The sequence below is a fragment of the Rhizophagus irregularis genome, chromosome 16, assembly GCF_026210795.1.
Source record: "Rhizophagus irregularis chromosome 16, complete sequence".
In the NCBI taxonomy this organism is placed as follows: Eukaryota; Fungi; Glomeromycota; class Glomeromycetes; order Glomerales; family Glomeraceae; genus Rhizophagus; species Rhizophagus irregularis.
The window spans coordinates 1,710,575-1,732,510 of record NC_089444.1 but is presented as its reverse complement, the minus strand read 5'-3'; the positions used below and the strand labels follow the sequence as shown (position 1 = coordinate 1,732,510).

Sequence of the window (21,936 nt, the reverse complement as noted above, 5' to 3'; positions counted from 1 at the left end):
AAATGATTTCCTTTCACCCCACCAATTTCTCTGTTAATCAATGAGGAAAAAATTTTAAAAAATTGAAATTTGTTTCAAAATGTTTTAATTTTATTAATTATGCAGCATAAAAAAAAAATCAATTATATATTCTATACAAATAAATATACATATATATTTATATATATATTGTTCTATGCAACTTTAGCTTTTGCGTGAAGTATTGAATAAGAAAAATGTGGGGAAAATGTGGAAAGGAGGTGGAAAAATGGAGAAATAAAATATATTAATTAATAAATAAAATTATTTGTCTATATTGAGAGAGAGAGAAAGGTAAATAAATGATAATAATAATAAAGATACAAAGAAATCAATTCCGTGTAAATAACAGATGCCAAAATTAAAATTTGTATAACTTTGCTGTACATGCCCCACATCTCTCTCTTTGTTATTTTATGAGGATATGAAAACTTCTATTTTTGGTATTATTAATTTTCTAAATGATTCTTCCGCAGGAGGTATTTCCTCCCAATCCATTTTCCATTCAATTGGCATGACACCCCCAATTGGTTCAAGAACATATTTTGCTAAATCTCTCGCACACCTTAATCTTTCGGCCCATTTTAAATTTGAATTTAGTGCACGCTTAGCCAATCTTCCTCCAAATGAATCCCAACTTTCCCAACCTTCAATACAACGTTTCAATTTTTCAGGCCAACGACGACATAAGCGTTCTTGAATGCGCGCCAGTCGTTCTACTAGTTTTACCAATAGGAAATGTGCTGTAGCTTCATCACGTACAAAGTCACTATCTTCCAAATCACGTAATAAATCTGCGATTTCATAACGTGGTCGCCAATTGTCCTTTGGTTCAAGGGCTGGTGGTCCTGCCTCCCAGCGAAGTTTAGCCAATTTTTGTAATTGTGGAATTATATTATTTGGGTCATAAATAATACGGCCAAATGTATAACATCGCAAAATAATACCGGATGAATCATATGTCAAGATGTGGAAAACATGTTCTGGTGGGTGAATAAACATTTCAACCTTTTAATCGAATAAATGTAATGAATTAAAATTATCATTTAAAATAAATAATATTATATAAAATAATATAAATATATATTTTTTATCATAATTACCTCCAATCCATCGATAAAGATATTCCGCCGACATTTTCTTTGAGATTTAATAAAAACGTCAACGTCTACGTCACTATGGTATATGAATTGAGTGTCAAAGAAAAAAATCGAGAATCGGTATTAGAATATGAATTTTAAAAGAGGTAATTCAAAAGGTAAAATATAAAAAAAAAAAATTTAAACATTACCTATGTGGACAAGCATTCCCGTAAATTCTGGAGCCGTAGGCAAATAACCCAAGTAAGTCGTCACCAAATTCCTGAGTAAGTTTTACAAGTATCTTTGCATAAATACAATCGTTCGTTTTAGTAGGTGGTTTTCCATTTCCTGTTGTAGAAGAAAGTGAAGAAGTAGTAGTTTTTGTTGGTAAGTTTAAGAATCGCATGAGGGGCACAAGATATTTTGAAGACGGATTTTTAAAAGGATTATCAAAAATTGGAGACATAAGACTGAAAAAAAAAATTTATGGGAAAAATTGAAAAAAGGAGAATTTAAAGATAAAATCAAAGGATACTACAAAGTGGAATTTGTGGGGATAATTTGTATAAGAAAGTGGGGAAGGGGGAGGGAACTGCAAAGAAATTTGAGAGAAGATTTGCGGGACAATATAAAGTATAGCAATAAGACCGTGAAAATATCGTGAAAGTTTTTAAAATTAGGGAATTTACGTCAAACCAAGAAAGTTTCAATCATGCTAGATTAAGAAATTGGTGGTCTATAATCACGCCACCATTCTTCCTAAAAGGTATCTAAATTTGTAAATCTCTCGTTGTCCCATGACTTTGGGATATATTGATCTTGTATCTTCTGTATAATAAAGTAAAGGCGTTCAGTGCATCTCATTATGCACAATTCAAATTTTCGGAAACAATAAAAACTGTTTAATTCTCAATTTTTCTGTAGTTACCTGTGCTATTCCAGTATTCACTCCTGTCTTGTCTGAATTTTCCTTTGTTTCTCTAATGTATGATATACAATATCAATGCAGAAGCGGAATTAAACAGATAATCGGTAGATTATCCGCAGGTGTTTTTTACACAGTATAAAAAGTCCTTGTTTTCAGGAATATAATTATAGTTTTAAATTTATTACCAAAAATAATAATTTATAGATAGATTATTTTTAAACTAATCCACACATTATATATATATATGTATATCGAATTTTTAAAATGTACGTTTAATTTTTACTGCGCATTTTTTACTTGCAATTATCATTTCATTATTTAATATATATTATTATAACTAATATTTTATTAATTTATATTATATTAAATTTACATTAATTATCTAGTATTTTGCCTTATTAGATAGGTAAAAAACGCGTCTTGTACAAAGGATTTACACAAGCATACATAATACACTGGAAATAAAGGACCAAGATACACTCCTACCTAGCACAAGGCCAGCCCAGATGCAACCCACCCTGATATAAAAAATAAAACAAAGAAAAACCTGTCCTAAAAATTATCATTAAAATTAACATCTAAAACCTACAAAAAGGAATAAGATGTTGGTATAATGGAAGAAGTGTAATTTTGGCCCGCCAATTTTGTTTTAATATTATTATTTAGTTTCTTAAATATTAAAAGTAAAATCGGGATATAATAATTAATATAATAAATTATTACTGTATAATATAATTAATATATAATTTTTTTTATTTTTTTTTAACTTTACCCTACGTAAACATAAAATTTTTCTGTGGATGTACCCAGTGAGTTAATTAATATATAATTAAAAATTACTTTTATATAAAAATAAATAAATAAAGAGTATATTAGTGTTTAATATACTAATAAAATATTATTTATATAATAAAATCTGATTCTGAACAAACCAAATGTTAAACATTTGGATCCCATTTTCCGTAAAATGAACAAAAATAAATTCTTTAATTTTGTATTTGATCATTGTACAAAAAGTTATGAATTTTTAAAATAAAATTTTGATAACAAATTAGTTTATTACAAGAAAATAATGTGATAAAAAAATAAAATAAAATAAAATATTACAAAAATCATTAAAAATATTACTGTATTTTTGTAAAATAAAATATTTTTATTAATTGTTTAATACTTTTTTTAATTAAAGAATATCTTCAGTAAAATACCGTAGTATATAAAATATATAATAAGTTTTCTAATAAGCTAATAAAAAAGAATTTTTCAATAATATTTATATTACTAAAAATTGCAAGAAAAATAAATAATAAATTAATATTTTATTTATAATTTTAAATTTTTCTTAAAAAATATTTGCTTTAATTGAAAACTCTTAAATATCTCTAAAATAAGTTACAAGTTACACTTTTAGGTCTAAAAGTTTTATTTAAATATAGTTTGAAATATCCAATATAGGAAGGAATACTAGCAACCCAGCATGATCTTATATTGAAATATAAATTTCTTATAAATACTTATATATAATTTCATTCATTTGAAAAATAAAAGTTATATAATAATTAGCTTAACCAGAAGGAATTTTAATAGATTAAAAAATGAAAATACATTCTTTAATATCAGTCTAAATAGTGTCTAAATATGATTTTTATACTTATTAATTAAAGAAAAACTATAAATTTAATTTTAAAAAATTCAAAAATGATTTTTTATATATACTTTTCAGTAGAAAATATTCAACCAAAAATATACATTATTTTTAAATTTAAGATATAAAAAGCTATTTATTAAAAAAATTGAATCAGCAGTTATTGAGAAATTATTAACTATCTTAGCAGCACTAACAAAAATTTTACAATAAAGCTGGCATTACAGTATTATATACGAACATGTGAAATAAACAGTAACAAATAATGAGTGACAAATAAGATTTTATTTACTCAAAAAAAAACTAAGTTCTTCAGATAAATATACAGTTAGACCTCTATAATTGCACTCTTCATAATTGCATTTACTATGTATACCTTCTCTAAATCCACTCTTTGGTTCAGTTTCAATCTCTAATTATTTTACCTCTATAAATGCATATCCTCTTTAAATGCACTATTTTGAAAATTATGCATATAGTCCCAAGGGATGTGTAATTATGGAAGTCTGACTGTAAATAGTGAAAATCTGGTAGGATGTGCTGCTTGTGATGATTAAAAAAGTATGTCACATAATCATAAAATTTTTGTTGGTACCACTGGGCTAGTTGAAATTATTATAAATTTTTGCAAATTTTATATGTATAAAGCCATTATTTTTACTAAATCTTAACAATTTTCAAAGGCAGATTTCTTAACAAAAAATACAAGGTATTTTTTAGTCAAAAAATCTAGTTAAAAATAAAATTTTTCACATTTTTTAAATATTGAGTATTGCTAAACATCACTACTGGTAATTAAAGTAGAATTTTGGGCAGAATTAAAATGTCATAAACTCTGCTCATTGATGCTGGTGCAAAGATTTAGCAATACCCTTAAATATTTATACAGACTATTTAAGTAAAAAAAACACTTTTAAATAGTTTTTAATGTTTCATACTTTAAAATAAATGTAAAATTTTATTAAAAAATTCTATTTTCTTAATTATTTTTTAATTTTTAGGGTGGTCGAATACTTTTGACCGGGAAGTGTGTGTTGAATTTTAATTTCATTTTTCCAAACAAATGGCACAATAAAATTAATAAGCTTAAATTAGTATAATTATAAAAGTAACATCTGGGTTACTTTATTATTATACTATCTGTTACAAGACGTACAATAGTAAGACATAATGTTTGATTTACAATTTAAAAGGGAAAATTTAAATTAGCCAAAACAAGAAGGATTGCTATATGGCATAATTAGTTATCATTAAATAGTTTCGACTTTTTGAATTCTCAAGCTAGCTTCAATAGTTTCAGCTTCAGAAATTTCCCGAAGAAGAGCATTGCACTCATTTAACTCTTGGATACCTTCTTTGATGTTCGTACATAATACGTACATGGAGAAAGCGACATCATGTATCTGGTTTCAAAGACACGGTATAAATTAATTACAAAATTCCCTTAAATAAAGAACAAATAATTCTTACCAGTGGTGACTCCATGTCCCATTTACGTAAAACGTCTTCGGCTACTAATGAACACGTGATAATTTCATCCTTCAATTGACCTGTAGAAATAAAAATTGAACTAGACTTTAGAAAACAATAAATAAGGAATTCATTTTCGAGCAAGGATACCTAATTCTCCAGTTATTATATTGGCAATTGGCATTGTCGTCGTAGTACTTGCTAAAGACGATGCGAATGAAATATAATGTTTCTTAAAAATCTCAAAATGTTCGTTGATTTGTAATAATATGTTTTGCTAAATTGTCGTATAAAGTGAATAAAATTAATTTTTTTTAATTATTATTAAATAATTTTAAAACTGAAATACCTGGAGTTTTAAAGTCGTATTTAAAAATATGATTTCTTTTTCTAATGTAAATTTCCTACTTGTCTTTGACAATTCTTCTTGTTTCTCGACAAGCAATTCCCATGCATCCAATAATTGTGCCTAATATAATTTATTAACATTATTTCACTCTCAAACAAAAATTGGTTCAAAATGAGCTTTACCTCTGCAGTTCGTTTTTGACACTCAAACGCGCGTTCTGCTTTAGCATTTATGAAACACCATTGCGTCAAACGCGCATTAAGCATTACAATTTCATCATCTAAATTGTGATTCTAATTAAAAAGTTAATTATCAGTGACAGAAATGTTTTGATTTAAAACAATTTCGTTACTCACTTCAGCTGGAATATAGGTATCTTGTAAGGCCTTCTTTTATTCGAAAAATTATCAGACTTTAAATTTATTTAAAAATTGCAAACCTTAAAATTTCTTTTTTAATCTCACCTGACTTACTGCTTCTATGTATAAAGATGAATTAGTACATATTTTTATCTGAAGTAATAGAAATCTCATATATCATAATAAATACCGTGATTTTTGCTCAAATTCGTTTGAGTAGGTGCAAATTTTAACGATTCAGCCTTATGCTTCTGAACAGTTAATCGAGACATGCCCAATTGTTTCTGTACAACTTTGATGGGTTTGATGTTGAATCTTTTACCTCCTACGAATGCATCAGATGCAGCAGTCTTTTTACCGTCCTGATTCTTATTTGGCACTGCAGTCTTATCATTAGAGTTATTTGAAACGGATTGCATATAACGCGACTGAACTTCACGAGCTATAAAAGATATTTCTGATTAATGCATTCGAAAACAAACTTCAATAAAAATAAAATACTACTTTTTTTCTTATGTTTTTGTTCAGTATTAGTAGACGTCGTAGTGGAAACTGAGAGTGTAGGAGGAAACCTTCCAGATTCTTGCTCTATAGGTGTATTATCATTGCTAGGTCTTTAACAATTACCGATAGTGTCATTAATCTCACTACAGAACATAAAACGTAGAAAAAATCAAATTATCTCTTAACTCGATAAATCTCACGTGTTTCGCGTCGGAGTTTTGCGAATTTGACATTTTTCCTGGAAGGCGTATCTTCGCGTTAAATATTCAAATATCGGTGCTTTATATATACGTATTGATTATCCCTTAAACGTACAGTGGGGGTGTACGATATTAACGTACGAACTGGCTCGAGTTTAGGAGTTATGCACTTGCACGTGATAGCGTTAACGTTAACTCCGGCCAGTTCGTACGTTAATATCGACATAAAATTCCGAATATAAGCACACCAGAAAGTAAGTATCCCTACCAGAATTATGACAAATTTGGCCTACATTATGATGTGTTTGGCTGGAATTACGTGCAAAAATGGGGGGACTTATATTCGGAATGAGGCTTCTTAACAGGGTTCTTTAATACTAGAATTTTTTATTTTTATTTTTATTAATGGGTTCCAGTTAGAAACCTAACATGGTCTTTAATACTAGAATTAACGTTAATTCAATTGTATGTAAATGCATAACTTCCAAATTTGGACCAGTATGTACATTAATATCATACATATGATATGTATTGTGTAAGTTAAAAATGATTGTTAATATCTACTTTTACTTTACTTAGTTTAAACAGGACTTTGCTTACTTATAATAAAAGTCACTGTAGAAAATTGGCTCTTTACTAATAATTTTTACCTTACTTTTTTCTTAAATTCTATTAGTTAATTAGTTAAAAAGGAAAAAAATTATAACAATGTAACATAAAATTTCCTTTTATAGTAGAATCTGTAAAGAATTTTATATATGATTTTTACCTTAAGTCTGAAGATGACTTATAAGTTAAACCTGACATAACTGCGAAAGAATTATTTTCTGAAACTATTAAAATGAAACTTAAATTAAAGAGTCTTAGTACAGTAAACTGTGATAATTTTAAAAATTATCTACATGCATGTGTTACGTGAATATTAGATAAAACTACTATATTAGATTTAAAACTGATGATCAGTTTCAGTAATTAACAATACCGATACTGATCAATTCAGTTCACTGGTAGTCTTAGTTTTTACTTGGCAAATGCGAGAACGTCGAGCGCCTTAAGTAAAATGATAGGAATTTTATTGTTCAAATTATTAAGGGCGTGCCAGAAATCAGCTGATTTCTCTCAATTAATAGCCTTAACCCCCACCCCACCTGATTGAAATCTGATTGGCTAAAAAAATTATTACTATTAAATATTAAATATTATATATAATAATTAGTATTATATAATTATTTTGGCTTCTAGTAATTCAATTTGAACAAACTTTTTTTTTGTTTTGTAAAGCTAGACTTTAAAGCTAAATGAGTGCTATAAATTAAAAAAAAGTTTATTAAAATTAGATCACTAGAAGTTAAAATAATTGCATTATAATAATTATTATTATAATATAAATTATAAATACAATTATCTTGGCTTCTAGTGATTCAATTTGAACAAACTTCTTTTGGTTTATAAAGCTATATTTGTAGAATTGAATGAGAGCTATAAAACAAAAAAAAGTTTATTAAAATTGGATCACTAGAAGTCAAGATAATTGCATTATAATAATTATTATAATGTAAATACAATTATCTTGGCTTCTAGTGATTCAATTTGAACAAACTTTTTTTTGTTTTGTAAAGCTATATTTGTAGAATTGAATGAGAGCTATAAACAAAAAAAAGTTTGTTAAAATTGGATCACTAGAAGTCAAGATAATTGCATTATAATAATTATTATAATGTAAATACAATTATCTTGGTTTCTATTAATTCAATTTAAACAAACTTTTTTTTGTTTTGTAAATCTAGATTTGTAGAGCTAAATGAGAGCTATAAGTTAAAAAAATGTTATTAAAATTAAATCACTAGAGGTCAAGTTAAAATTGCATTATAGTAATTATATATAAAAATAATTAAATTACTTATATTTATATTTAGATACACTATCCTCCCAAAAGTATCCAGCCAAGCTCAACTTGATTTTCTCAAGATTGAACTTATAAACTATAATTTTTTTTAAAAAAATGATTCCCCTGGTTCTGACGATTAAAATGGATGTATTTTTATTGTGTTATGATGCTTGTACCAGATTTGGCAATAAAACAAATAATAACGCCTCAATTTTGCCAATGCCGATCTTTGCTTTTTTTTGTTACTGCGCCATTTGGCTACTTTTAAAATGGGAAAAACTCGTGAATTGAGTGAATTTGAGCGTGGACAAATTATTGGCCTTTGGAAAGGAGGAAGAACTTATGAAGCTATCAGTCGTGTCCTAAAATTTCCAAAAAGTATCATTACAGACACAATTGTTCAATACAAAAATTTTAATACTGGATTAACAGCTAAAAGAACTGGAAGACTATGTTCCATGGATAATAATGATCATTATAAACTTTTGAAAATTATTAAAAAGAGTAATAAACTTTCTCTTGATGAAATTAAGCAGAAATTTCATAGTTCACAAGATAAAAAGGTTTCAACTAAAACTATTCGTAAAAACCTTCATCAAATGCAAATTTATTCACGGGTTGCTGCACCAAAACCACTTCTTACAGAATCTCAACGTGAAAACCGATTATCATGGTGCATAGAGTGACAAAGTTGGTCTGTGCAACAATGGAAAACTATCATCTGGAGTGACGAATCCAGATTTACTTTTTTTCAAAATGATGGTCCTAGCCGTGTTTGACGAAAAAATAGAACCCGATACAATATTGAAAATTTAACTCTACAGTTAAACATGGTGGTGGTGGTGTTATGGTGTGGGGATGTTTTTCAGGGAAAGGACTGGGGCCATTGGTAAAAGTAGATGGTAAAATGAATAGATTAGATTATATTGATATTTTAAACAAACATTTATTGCCATTCATTCGATCAAAACATTACAGACAACGCTATGCATTTTAGAATGATAATGCTCCAGTTCATACTGCAAGAGATGTTAAAAATTGGATTGCATAGAAAAAGATTAAGGTTCTTCCAGATTGGCCTTCCCAATCTTCGGACCTTAATCCTATTGAAAATTTGTGGCATGAACTTGAACGAAGACTTCGAAAATGATCTGTACATCCAAAGAATTTTCATGAACTTGAAGAAGCATTGCAAGAAACTTATATTAATTTAATTGAGAGCATGCTACGCCGAATTGAAGCATGCATTAAAAACAATGGATGGCCAACTAAATATTAATTATTATTAATAAAATATAATCTTTATTGGTTGACCGGATACTTTTGGGAGGTTAGTGTATATACAGTAAATGTCACATGATATATAAACGATCTGAAGTTTCTAGGGGTGTGGGGGGGTCCAACTGGTTGGTTACACAATATAATATACAATAAGTCTAATAAATCAAAACTGTCCTCCATATAAATTCATATACGTTATTAGTAAATTACGATGATCGGTGAACAAAATACCCCTGCAATTAAAAAAACCAGCCACCCAATTATGTCATCCTTGAAACGTGATCATCTTTACATCTGTTTTGTCGCGTCCAAATCTTTAAATAATGTTTGGACGCCTCAGAAGAAAAAAACAACGTCGGCGGTTTTATTTTAGTATTTATGATGAATAAATCAATATTTAGAAGTCTAAAACAAGTAAAACAAGTTTATTTATTACAAGAAAACGTTATTTATATAGACTTTTAATTTATAATAACTTTTAAACCTTTTTTTTTAAAAAAAAACTGAAAAAAATATTGTCTATAGTAAATGTACAATAAATAGTTGTATGCAGTTTTCACTAATAACAGAGAATGTATTTAATAAAATTTTAATATAAAAGTGATATTTATTGTTAAAAACATATTTTTCATTGTTTTTTAAAAAAATTTTTTTAATACATATTTCGAAATAATAGTTTTTCTAATAAGCTATATTAAAACTTTGACCTGAGAAACCCAATAACGCTCTAATAGTCATGAAAATTTGCCAATATATGACTCTTACCAACACTAATCTACTCTCGAACATCGGCTTTTAGAAACGTTGTGCGTCAAAAGTTTTAGGCTTGGAATGTTGTCTTGGATATATTAAAATAATAAAATTCAGGGGTGACGGTAGTGGGACAGTTTGGTAATACGAAATTATATTGTGTAACCAACCAGTTGGACCCCCCCACACCCCTAGGAAGTTTGACTTTCCCTACCCCCTTTCAAATCAGCTGATTTCTGGTATGCCCCTTATATTCAGCATATACATGCTATCTAAATTATTTTGAGCTGCCATAATTATAAGTAAAATTCCAAATTCAATTATGGCATCCCAAATTATTTTAGCACTTTACATAGTAAATTATATATAAACTAAATGAATTATGGCATTCCAAATTATATATAATTATGGCATCCTAAAATAATTTGGGCAGCATGTATAATTCAGCAGCTATTAAAATCTTCTGCTTTTCTTTAAGATTAGTTTTTAAATTTTCGATTCTTTCACTCACATCAAGTTGATTTCATTCTTCCTCATCTATATCATCAAGAATGTCTTCAAAATCATCTGGTATTAGTTTATTATTCATGAAAGTTGATATTTTTATGGTTCCTTTTGCAGCTTTTGTAAAGGAGTCACTTGGTCTATATTTATCAAAATATGTTGATTTTTTTATTTTTCTAGTAAGATATGGTCTGTATTTTTTTTTTCCAAGTGAGTGTTATCTAACCAGGTTAACTCAAGAGATTTATCTTCAAAAGCTTCTTTTTCATTTAATAAACTAAACTCTTCATTCCATTCACTGTCATTTTCATCATTCTATTCATCACCTAATTTATCATATCCATCAGATAGCCTTAGTCATTTTGTAAACTTCCCATTATTGTCTTGTATCTGCTTTTTTCCTCTAGTTTTTCTCTTAGATGGACAAGTCATTGTTGTTATGTGAAGAAATTAATCAAAAAAAATGCCATTTTCATATGAAATTCATGTAACATTTATCCTAATCACCTTTTCCAGTTTCCATATAGATTATATGATTTATTCTTAAACTTTCAGATTTAATAAAATTAAATTTTTATATTAATTCTTAAAAAGTAAACTGATAGAAATGTTCAGCATATGCTATTCTATTAATTTATCAGTTTAAATTTGTATTTTATTGTTTAATTTTTAACTTATAAAATTTTAAAGTCACATGATATTTTTGTGGTTTATAGGTGATGTACTTTGCTGATTATACATCAATCATATATATTATAAATTAATGATTAAACAGACTGCATTTTTTTAATAATAAAATTTTAATTATAATAATTTTTTAATAATAAATTTTTTAATTATATAATAAACATACTTAAAATATTTTTATACTAAAAGTTTATAACAATTTATTAATTTTTAATACATTTGATTTATTAATTGAAAAAAACAAACTTATTCTATCCAAAATACTAACTTTTTTGATAGGAATAATAAGAAAAAAGACTTACAATAATAAAGAAAAGGAAATATATAAATGAAAAAGGGAAAAAAGAATGAGGGCAAATGAAAAAAATAGGAAGAGTGAAAGGAAATAAAAGAAATGAAAAGGAAGTAAAGGGGAACGAAATGTAGCAAAGGGAGAGTAAAAGAAATAAAAGAAACGAAAAAGATCAAATGGGAATGAAAAAAAATGAAAAAAACAAAGGGGCAAAGGGGAATAGAAAAAATGAAAGGAATAAAGGATAGTATAAAAAAATGAAAAAAATGAAGTGGGAATGAAAAAAAAATGAAAATAACAAAGGATAGGTAAAGAAATAAAAAAGATGAAGTAGAAATGGAAAAAAAATAAAAATAATAAAGAGTAATGTAAAGGAACAAAAAAGATGAAGTAAAAATGGAATAAAAATGAAAAGAATAAAGAGTAGTATAAAGAAATGAAAAGGGAATGAAAAAAATAAAAGGGGGTTAGCTTTAGTAGATTATTAGGAAGTATTATTAAGGTGAGGATTAGAATTAGGGTAAGTGGATTAGGGTTAGTTAGGATTAGGTAAGTGACTCAGGGTAAGTGGGTTAGAGTTAAGGTAAGAAAATTAAGAATATAGTAAACATTACTTTAGGATAAGTGAAAGTAAAATAATTATTACCAAAATTAATACCAACCAGCAAACCCAGGGCAACGCCCGGGCCTATGGGCTAGTAAGTATTATATAATGAATTTATTTTAAGTTATGGCTTTTGAAACATTTATGATTTAGTCATTTTAGTGGAAATTAAATTGTTATGTATCTAAACTAAATAAAATATAACAGATAAGCTGTGACGTTAATTACTGATAATTAAAAAATTATTTTAAAGAGACATATAGGTTGTTTACTAGAATTAACAATATTTATATAACTATGATCGCTTTTTTATTATTTTACACATCCTGTAAGGATGTTAGTAGATAAGACAAAACAATTCATCTTCTACCAATCACTAAAAAAAAGTAGAAAACAATAATCTGTCTAACATTTTTTATAGGAATTCGCCCTTTTTATTTCATTTGTATTCATTTTTTTTTATAACATGTATTTTAGAGGAGTTTGATTACAAACTATCCAATTTCTTTCCAATAAAAAAAAAATGCAATTTTTTCTTTTATATGTACAGTTGGTTATGTTTTATTAATTTCGTGTTTCATACGTTATATTGTAAGAGTAAATTTATTCATCGCACGTGCGATGCATCGCCACTTTCCTTTTTTGTAAATTATTTATGTTGATCAACCTGCTTATACATCGCCACCCCCCTTAAAATGGCAATGATAAACATAAAAATTTGCATCGCACGTGCGATAAATAAATTATTTCATATTGTAATATGGTAAAAATAAAACTTTAATATATAAGCTCTTCAGGAATGTAAAAATGAAGTAGTGTGGTTTAAAAAAATAATTTATTTGAGAATACATGTGAGTACACGTGAGTACATGAGTACATGATATTCAATTCACATACTCGTACTCACAGCTGCATATATAATCCTTCTAGTATGCATATGTGATATCGTGATATATCATATGATCATTAGTACTAACGCGTTTTTATACGTGGTATATACTATATCGTTAACGATGAAAAATTAAAGGCCCAAGCGTTCGCAAACTAATTATATTATATATTACATATACATCATGTGACATATTCGGAAAAAAAAACCTAGGCGACGGTTAGCAATTCCCAATTTGGTATATATAAAAATATATATAAAATCATATTTTACCACTTTATAATATCAATACAATGTTATTGTGTGAGACTAATTAATTCTGGCCGGAATTAGGATGGTATCGAATAAATAAGTATGAATGTACTATCACGAAATTTATAAAATTAATTATAGAAGGTTTTGATTTAAGAAAAAAGTTCGTTATGGACCAAAATTGATTGTTATATCAAGTTATGACTAGGGTTGAATTGGTCCGGTCCAGTCCAATCCGGTAGCCAGGACTGGACTGGACCAGATCGGTCTTTTGATCAGTCCTTAAAATTTTTTAAATTACCTTATTTATAATAGCGGTATTATTGGGTTGGATCAACGAGATAATGAAATGCAGGTCGTATTTTTTTATATGGTAGGTTCGTTATATTAAGAAATTCGTTAAATCAAAATTCGTTAAAGCGAGTGCCGAGTGGACTGTAATCTATAATTGGCTCATAAGAGAAACACAATCAACCCAGATTAAGAATAGTTTGGGAAAGCAAAGTCATCCAATTAGCTAATGTGAATTTGAGATTCGCCAAAAATAAGATTCTTTTAAGCGAACAATTACTTTCTCTACGTTACATTATATGTTTACATGTTACATTAGAAATACGAAATGTTTTTTTTTCTTAATAATGAAAATAATTTAGTGAACATGTGAGTTTCGATTTTCTTGTAATCATGCGATGTTTATTCAAGATCTTTAGTTTTATTCGTACATTTGTCACACGTAAATAAGCACATTTGTTATAAATTTAAACTGTTTAAAATGCGCCACAATGTTTGTAATGATTACCCTGAAATCATCAATATACCTTAAATAATATACTTTTTTTCACTCGGTAATAAAAAAAAACTGTCAAGACATCTGCGTATACGAATAATATAAGAAAAATAGGTTTTTTCCAAGGTCCTGTATTGTCCTATATTCATCAAAGAATTAAATAAAAATACAAAAATGTCTCAATATTCTCATATGCAAGATAACGCTGGATCTTTGTATGCACAATATCCTACTCCAGACAATACTCTATCAAGTAGCTCTCCATCACAACCAAGGACCCCAGGTACTCTTCAAAGTTCGCAATCAAATACTACTCAACTACTGGACTCTTTTCTATCCGACGTTCCTCAAGGGGCATATTCTGAGTGCTCTACGCTAGATAATTCATCAGCGATCCCAACAATAATACAAGACTCAAGCGATTTAGCTCCACATACACCTGAGAGCATTCTTTATTCATCTGCACTAGATGTCTCTTTGGGAGATGAACGTACTGATCTAAACGTACGTAAGCAACGAGGACAACCACCTATACTCCGAAGGAGCCCAAGAATTTCGAGTAATCAAACACCACAAACTTCCGAACAACAATCTGACTCAGCATCTTTGGAATCTCAGGACAGTTCAAATAATTGTGAGTTAATAAATAAAAGTCCTGCGGCATTAGCTTTTGAAGTTTTAGATGAATCTACTGATTTGTTACTATCAGAGCAAGAAAAGAACACGTTAAATTCGAGGAATTTAGACAATTCTAGAACGGAACAAGAATTTTCTACTTCATTAGTTGATACAGAAAATCGAGATATTAATGAACTTAGAGATTTAATAACGACATCGAATATGATACTTGATAGTGTACATCATAGTTCTGTTTCATATAAGAACCATGAGGTAGACAATGAAATGGAGGATATCGAATATACACAAACCACTGGGACTTTTAAGCAACCTCACGAAGTTTCTCAGTCAGAACTTGAACGAGAGCATGAGAATGAAAACGAATATCCGGAAAGCGTTGATTTCGTTATTGCTAACGAGGTATTTTTAAGATTTAATAGAATAGTATAATGTTAAAACGCATAGACTAATGTTAATATACAATAAAATTTTATTTTATTTATTATTAATAATTTTTAAAATATAGATTAGTGATACATTATTTAGACAAAGTGAACATTACAACAATATGGCGTCCAAATTTTCTAATTTAAAATTTATTAAGGTAGAACCTGAAAGTGAAGAAGAAATCGAGCAATTCGCTAATCCAATTGCTCCCGGAGTACGGCGTAGTACGCGTAAAAGGTTTTTTAAAAAATTATAATAATGATATTATTTATTTATAAATTAACTAATTATGATTTTATAACCATAATAAACAAACTTCCATGGTATTTAATTTATAGAACCACGGTTAGTTATAGTTATCCTCGTTATTCTTATGGTAGTAGTAAAAGATCAAAAACACGTAAAAAACGTCGTTCACTTCGTAAAGGAACTTTATCTGTTACCGAAAATGAAGCTGATGTAGATTCTGAAGTTGTTAATGTTGATAATGAAAAGAACGAAGAGACTGATGAGCCTGTGCATAATCTTCCTGTTCAAAGTGATGAAGAACAGGAAACTAGTGAAGATTCTCATGGTATTCAAAATGTGGGTGATGGCGGAAACATTGATGAAAATATTCTTGATAATTATTTACAAGATAATTTATACCTCAAGCATGATCTTCGTTCTCGAAAGATTATGCTTGCATTACCAGGAGTAGTAGATAATAGTGAAGAAACAGAAAAGGAACCTGTTTCTACTGCTTTTTCCAAAAAAATTACAAGACCTAAACAACTAGCTAAAAAAACTATTTTGAAAAATACTTCCAAGAAATCTGTAAAGACAATACCAAAACGTAGAACATCTCGCAGATCAACTTCTCGTAAAAAAAATGAAGATCGCGAATGGCATCCAGATGAAGCTGATAATGAGTTAGGTGATGATAGTGAAACAGTAATGGCAAATTCAAGAGGTCGTGGTATCACTTCAAAAGCTCGGTTGTCTTCAAAAACATCCACTACTCCAAAAAAGTCGAAGAAAGTTGAGAGCATTGATGCAATCTCAGAAGTTAGTACTAAAAGGAGGTTATCAGGTAAAAAAGCGCCAAAAATTTCCAAAACCTCTAAAATTACAAGGAAGGAGAAAAAACCTGCGCAGGATAATAGAGGTCGAGGAAAAAGTAGAAGTGAAATTACTCGCGGCTCTAGGCCGAAGAATCATGATACTTCATATAAATATTCCGGTGGAGAGGAAACCGAATCTGAGATTGAAATCTCGGAAGTTGTTGACACGGTGGATAATAATTCGGAGAATCAGATTGTAGAAGAATTATCCAATGCTGAAATAGAACACAATATTGCTGTTGTCGAAGAATCAGTTTCAACACCTACACGTCCAAAAAGGATCCGAAAAAGTAAAAGTTCAGTTAGTGAACCACTTACTCATACGCCTAAATCTTCTAGGTCTACTAGGTCTACTAGAAGTCATGACGTTAATAAAAGAGATGACAGAAAAGTTGCTAATACGGAAGTCGATGACGATATTATAAGTAACACTCACGAACAATCAGATGATGTTCCGGAAGTACAAGTTGACCTTACTCCTTCAGCACAACCAAAAAAGACGCCGAGAAGCACTAGGGTTAAGAAACGAAGTGCTCGTGTTGGTGGTAACACTGCCACTGGTCAACCCATAGATCCTAGTATTATCGAAGTATCTGCAGGAAACCGAACGACTCTTGAAAATGCTGTTCGTGCATTATCGGAAAAAAATTTCGAAGTAGTTACTAATCTTCAATCTGAAGATGTATATAGAGAAAAATTTTACGATTTTGGTAAAAATAACAGAGAGTAAGTGAAAAAATTAATTACCTAAAATTGTTGTTTGTGACAAATTTTAATTCTACATTTAAGATCAAGTAGCGAACCTTCGGGTGACACTCAACGAAGGAACAGCATTGAAAGCAGCAGTTCCAGGGATAGTAAGTCATACTCGAATCTTCGGAATGGATCCAAACGTAAACGAAGTGAATCAAATGCAACTACTATACCAAAGGTAAAGTTAATAAGTGATTAAAAATTAGTTGTGAAATCGGTTGTTAAAAATTGTACTTGAAATTAATCGTTATATTAATTTTTTGAAGGGTAAAAAGAAAGATAATAATAAAGAGGAAGGAGAGACTGAAGATAAGGTTTCCAAACGTCATCGTGTGGAAGGAAATGCATCTTCAGGTTCTGGTACAACACCATCATCTCAAAATATGAACATCTCTCAAACATCTCCAAACAATAGTAGTAGTATATTAAAAAGATTATTGGGAGGTTGGTTTTATGACTAATAAAACTGATGGAAACGAAAACATAAGTCTCCTACTCGCAGTAGAAGCTGGTGGTAACGAACATTTAGTACAAGACGAAAAGATTTTGATTTTGTAACTTATCTAGTTTATTTTATATTTTCTTGTCTTTTATTATTATCCAAAATATGTACTTCAAAAATGTAAAAAAAACCATGTGCATTATTATTTATATATATATATTATAAGAAAATATACTTATCAAACTTATATATATTATATATTAGATACTCCATTTTGTATATTTCTTTAAATATGTTGATTGATTCACACGTCAATACTTTATTTTTTTTATTTAGAGTTTTTAAAAACAATAAGGTATATATCTTATATATCTCTAAGAAAAAAGAATAAAATATATTACAATTTTTTTGAAAGAAAAGAAATTTAAGTGTATAAATTTGTTCTCTTTAATAAATGTATAAATTCATTTTCATCAACTTCACCATCACCATTGAGATCAGCTTCTTCGATCATTTCTCTTAAATGATCATCACTTATATCTTCACTTAACTCTTTAGCAATTCGCTTTAAGTTTTTAAAAGTAATTTTTCCAGTATCATCATCATCAAATAATTGAAATACTTTTAGAAACTCGTCATTTAAATTTCTTTCAGACTTTTAAATTCAAAAAAAAAATTTTAGTTCTCATCAAAAATTCAAAGAATTTTTTTTTTTTTATAAAAAATAATAATAATAATAATAATTACCATCTTAACAGCCATTATTTTATTGAAACTATCAAAATCAATAGTATCAACATTATCATCGCTTTCAGAGGTAGACTTATTATTGATTTCCGACAATAATTTTTTTATTTCATCTTTTTTAGGAGGTTCAAAACCAAGAGCTCTTATTGCTACTTTAAGTTCTTTTATATCTATAATACCTTTACCTTCCGTGTCAAATAAATCAAAAGCTTCACGTATTTCTTGTTGTTGTTCTATTGTTAAACCTGAGTTTGTTTTTTGTTTCTTTTTACGTGTCGAAGTTGGTTTTTGAGAATTTGTTACTTTAGATGCCTTAGTTGAAGATGATCGTTGCTTTGTAGATCTTTGACTTGGTGAAGACTAATAATATATCCAACCAAGTAGGTACATAATTAAAAAAAATATTTTATTATATATACAAAAAAAAAAAAAATTAAATCGAAATGAATATATATTGAAAAAAACGCGTAAAAAATAAAAATACAGACCATGATTTAGGGTTTGATTATTTTTAGTTCGTGAACAAAAAAGAAAAAGAAATTTCCTTATAAAGAAAAATTTAATATAAAATTAGTAACGCATGTAAATCATGTGAGTTTTTTTTTCAAAAAATTTTTTAATAAAGAGAAAAATAATTCCTCTCGCCCATTATGACATCTCACTTCAACTTGCCAACTTTCGATAATATTTCCGTTCTACAAAATCAACTTAATCAACAACAAAAATTTCAACAGCAACAACAACAACAACAACAACGTTATAATCAAGTTGTAGAAGCTAATACATTCGCTAATTCTACTACCCCTTTTCTTACTACGAATTCTAGTAACAAGAATAGTATAATTATGGCTAACGAAGAAATGGATACAAAAAGTGAACAAATTTTAAATGAAAAGGTAAAAATAGGAAATTTTTTTATAACATAATAATTACTAGTAACTGAATAATTAATTGCCCTTTTTTTCCTTTTTATAAATAATGTAAAAAATTTATTATTATTTGTATTAGTGGGATCTTTGCTTATCTAATATGTTGATAAAATCCGGGATTGGGTTAAGCGTAGGGATTGTAGCATCTGCTTTATTATTTAAAAGTACGTGGTTTTTTTATTGATTTTAATTTTAATATTATATATTAAAATCATATATTAAAAAAATTAATTTTTTCTTTTCAAAATGACGTCTTTTCATTTAAATAGAAAAATCTTGGCCAATTGCAATGTCAACAGGTTTTGGTATTGGGGTAGCTTATGCAGAATGTCAAAGATCTTTTAATCCAACTGCTATACCCGGTATAAAAATAATTAAACCGTCTTCATCTAATTAGCACCTTTTTGGATCAAAAAATATATGTAATATATGCGTGTAAGAAAGAATTCTCAATAAATTTTTATACTATTTTTTAAAAAAAATTTATTTATTATATGTAAAAATTATTTATTACTTTAATAATATTAATAAATTCAATAACTAATACAAAATATGTAAAATATATTTACAGTAAAAGATTACACTTAAAATTTTCGGATTTTTGCAAATACTCAATCATCGCTTACTAATTTTACATCTTTAGATGAATTATCTTGATGAAGAAGATAATCAAATTCAATATCGTTATTTATTTGTGTTGAAGTTGTGGTCTCGGAATTTTTATTATCAGTTAAGGGGGAAGTATCAGGAGAATTAGCTCTACTTGATTCGTTTGAGGATGGCACGACAAATACAGGCGTTGATATCTCTGGAGATATCGATCGTGCATTTTGTCTTTAAGAAAGGAGATATTTTGAATTAGAAAATTATTTCATTAAAAACTTTGTCATATAAAAACTACTTACGGAGTTGCGCTTGTTGGGTTAAGAAGAGTATTATCCCCATCACCTCCACCACTGACATGGCCATCACGAACATTATTATCACGGACATCATGATCACCTTCACCTCCACCAATTGCACCACCATCATTATTGCTATGTATAGGAGATTCAAGCGAATCTTCTAATCCATCAACATCTTGATTCCATAATGGTAACCACCATCCACCTCTACTACCCTCATCTGCTTTAACGAAACCACGCAAATTCGATAAATAAGAAAATTTACTTTCCAAATTTGAAAAATATCTTGAAGATGGTATTATACATGATAGATATCCAAAGGAATCTATAAGAAGATCCCAAATTAATTAGATATGTTTTTTAGAAGAAAAAGAAGAAAAGTATTACATTGCAATATAAAGTGACTCACAAAAATATCCCGTAAATAAGCCACACAAATGACTAGCAAACCAATTAGGTGGAAATAAAATTTCCATCAACAATAACAATACAATAGGATAAAAGTGTGCTGGAACTCTAAAAAATCCAAGTATGCTAATATCGAAAAAAAGTTCATTTCAACACTCAAAATAAAATTCGAAAATCTTTTGAGAATTAATTAGTAAGATAGAAACATACTCCCTTTCACGTCCAGCTAATTCTCTACTCTCCCAAACAACAACACCAAACATCCAAACACTTAAACCACCAATATTGACATCTTTATAATCAAAAATCAGTGAACCTAATAAATATAAGGAACCTGAAAGTATTGTAAATATAGTCATTAATATATAAAAATATTCTAATGTACCAATCGTATGTTCTATTGCTGTACTTAAAGGTAAAAATGCAAGTAAATTAAAAAGTATATTTCCAAGTGAATCAGATGGATAAGGAAACGTAACTAAACGCCACACTATAATAAACATTTATTTACTGTTAGTTATTTAAAGGGGGTATAAGAAATTTTCGAGTTTTACGCGTTAAATATAAAATTACCTTGTCCACTAAAGAATGAAACGGGTGAAAGTGATAGCAAATTGTAAATAGTATCCGAAAATAATGCTTTGTACACATACTCAAACACATAAAATAAAATTGATATACACGTGATGGTCGTAGTTAATAGCGGTAAAGATGTAATGTATGATTTAAAGCTAGAAGTAACAGTCGAAAAAGAAGGTATATTTCTTCGAACTTCTGTCATACTTAATTCAAAAAACTTTTATAATTAAAAAAAAAATTTAAAAACTGAAAAAACACGAACTTATTTTTAACGGTAGTTAAAAATAACTAATTTTCAGTTTGACCCGTTCGTTGTATCCGAGCCAATAAAAATCGTCGAACTAAAAAATGGTGTTGGACCCCAGAAACTACATGTACAATAATACCCCCCCTTAATTCTGGTGACTTAAGCTTAATTCTGGTCAAAATTATACTGTGCCTCCTCACTTAAATGATTTAATACCCGGCATCTCACGAAATACTATATAATATGCTTTGGTGACAGCATTCAACTTTACA

General features: G+C 28.3%; 7 protein-coding genes across 8 annotated transcripts; 3 read left to right on the top strand and 4 right to left on the bottom strand.

Annotated features, from left to right (window-relative positions):
• Positions 1 to 432: 432 nt before the first annotated feature.
• Positions 433 to 1,566, bottom strand: OCT59_008145 (uncharacterized protein; the record flags this gene model as incomplete). Its single annotated transcript, XM_025322825.2, has 3 exons — positions 433 to 1,026; positions 1,122 to 1,194; positions 1,310 to 1,566. The coding sequence occupies 3 exons, from the start codon at positions 1,564 to 1,566 to the stop codon at positions 433 to 435; spliced, it is 924 nt and encodes a 307-aa protein (XP_025165287.1).
• Positions 443 to 718, top strand: OCT59_008146 (uncharacterized protein; the record flags this gene model as incomplete). The annotated part of the gene is made up of 1 exon (XM_066142257.1): positions 443 to 718. One exon carries the CDS (start codon positions 443 to 445, stop codon positions 716 to 718), a length of 276 nt encoding a protein of 91 aa, XP_065999156.1.
• A 3,038-nt stretch (positions 1,567 to 4,604) lies between the features above and the next one.
• Positions 4,605 to 6,585, bottom strand: OCT59_008144 (uncharacterized protein; the record flags this gene model as incomplete). Of its 2 annotated transcripts, XM_025322824.2 has the most annotated exons (10): positions 4,921 to 5,073; positions 5,141 to 5,220; positions 5,291 to 5,417; positions 5,490 to 5,609; positions 5,672 to 5,782; positions 5,846 to 5,878; positions 5,954 to 5,967; positions 6,039 to 6,290; positions 6,353 to 6,462; positions 6,539 to 6,585. In XM_025322824.2, 10 exons carry the CDS (start codon positions 6,583 to 6,585, stop codon positions 4,921 to 4,923), a joined length of 1,047 nt encoding a protein of 348 aa, XP_025165286.1. The 2 variants fall into 2 exon arrangements, with proteins under 2 accessions (XP_065999155.1, XP_025165286.1); XM_066142256.1 differs by having other exon boundaries at positions 4,605 to 5,073; positions 5,141 to 5,417; positions 5,846 to 5,875.
• Positions 6,586 to 14,487: 7,902 nt separating this feature from the next.
• On the top strand, positions 14,488 to 18,264 carry OCT59_008143 (uncharacterized protein). The gene is made up of 5 exons (XM_025322823.2): positions 14,488 to 15,524; positions 15,631 to 15,788; positions 15,890 to 17,380; positions 17,444 to 17,585; positions 17,674 to 18,264. The coding sequence occupies exons 1-5, from the start codon at positions 14,661 to 14,663 to the stop codon at positions 17,866 to 17,868; spliced, it is 2,850 nt and encodes a 949-aa protein (XP_025165285.2). The 5' UTR covers positions 14,488 to 14,660; the 3' UTR covers positions 17,869 to 18,264.
• Positions 18,138 to 19,464, bottom strand: OCT59_008142 (uncharacterized protein). The gene is made up of 3 exons (XM_066142255.1): positions 19,085 to 19,464; positions 18,597 to 18,956; positions 18,138 to 18,504 (listed from the first exon to the last, which is right to left on the bottom strand). The coding sequence occupies exons 1-3, from the start codon at positions 19,085 to 19,087 to the stop codon at positions 18,274 to 18,276; spliced, it is 594 nt and encodes a 197-aa protein (XP_065999154.1). The 5' UTR covers positions 19,088 to 19,464; the 3' UTR covers positions 18,138 to 18,273.
• Positions 19,195 to 20,081, top strand: OCT59_008141 (uncharacterized protein). Its single transcript, XM_025322822.2, has 3 exons — positions 19,195 to 19,492; positions 19,605 to 19,689; positions 19,795 to 20,081. The coding sequence occupies exons 1-3, from the start codon at positions 19,247 to 19,249 to the stop codon at positions 19,920 to 19,922; spliced, it is 459 nt and encodes a 152-aa protein (XP_025165283.2). The 5' UTR covers positions 19,195 to 19,246; the 3' UTR covers positions 19,923 to 20,081.
• On the bottom strand, positions 19,559 to 21,619 carry OCT59_008140 (uncharacterized protein; the record flags this gene model as incomplete). Its single annotated transcript, XM_066142254.1, has 7 exons — positions 19,559 to 20,038; positions 20,095 to 20,359; positions 20,431 to 20,755; positions 20,840 to 20,964; positions 21,049 to 21,154; positions 21,224 to 21,328; positions 21,412 to 21,619. The coding sequence occupies 6 exons, from the start codon at positions 21,617 to 21,619 to the stop codon at positions 20,137 to 20,139; spliced, it is 1,092 nt and encodes a 363-aa protein (XP_065999153.1). The 3' UTR covers positions 19,559 to 20,038; positions 20,095 to 20,136.
• Between the last annotated feature and the right edge of the window lie 317 nt (positions 21,620 to 21,936).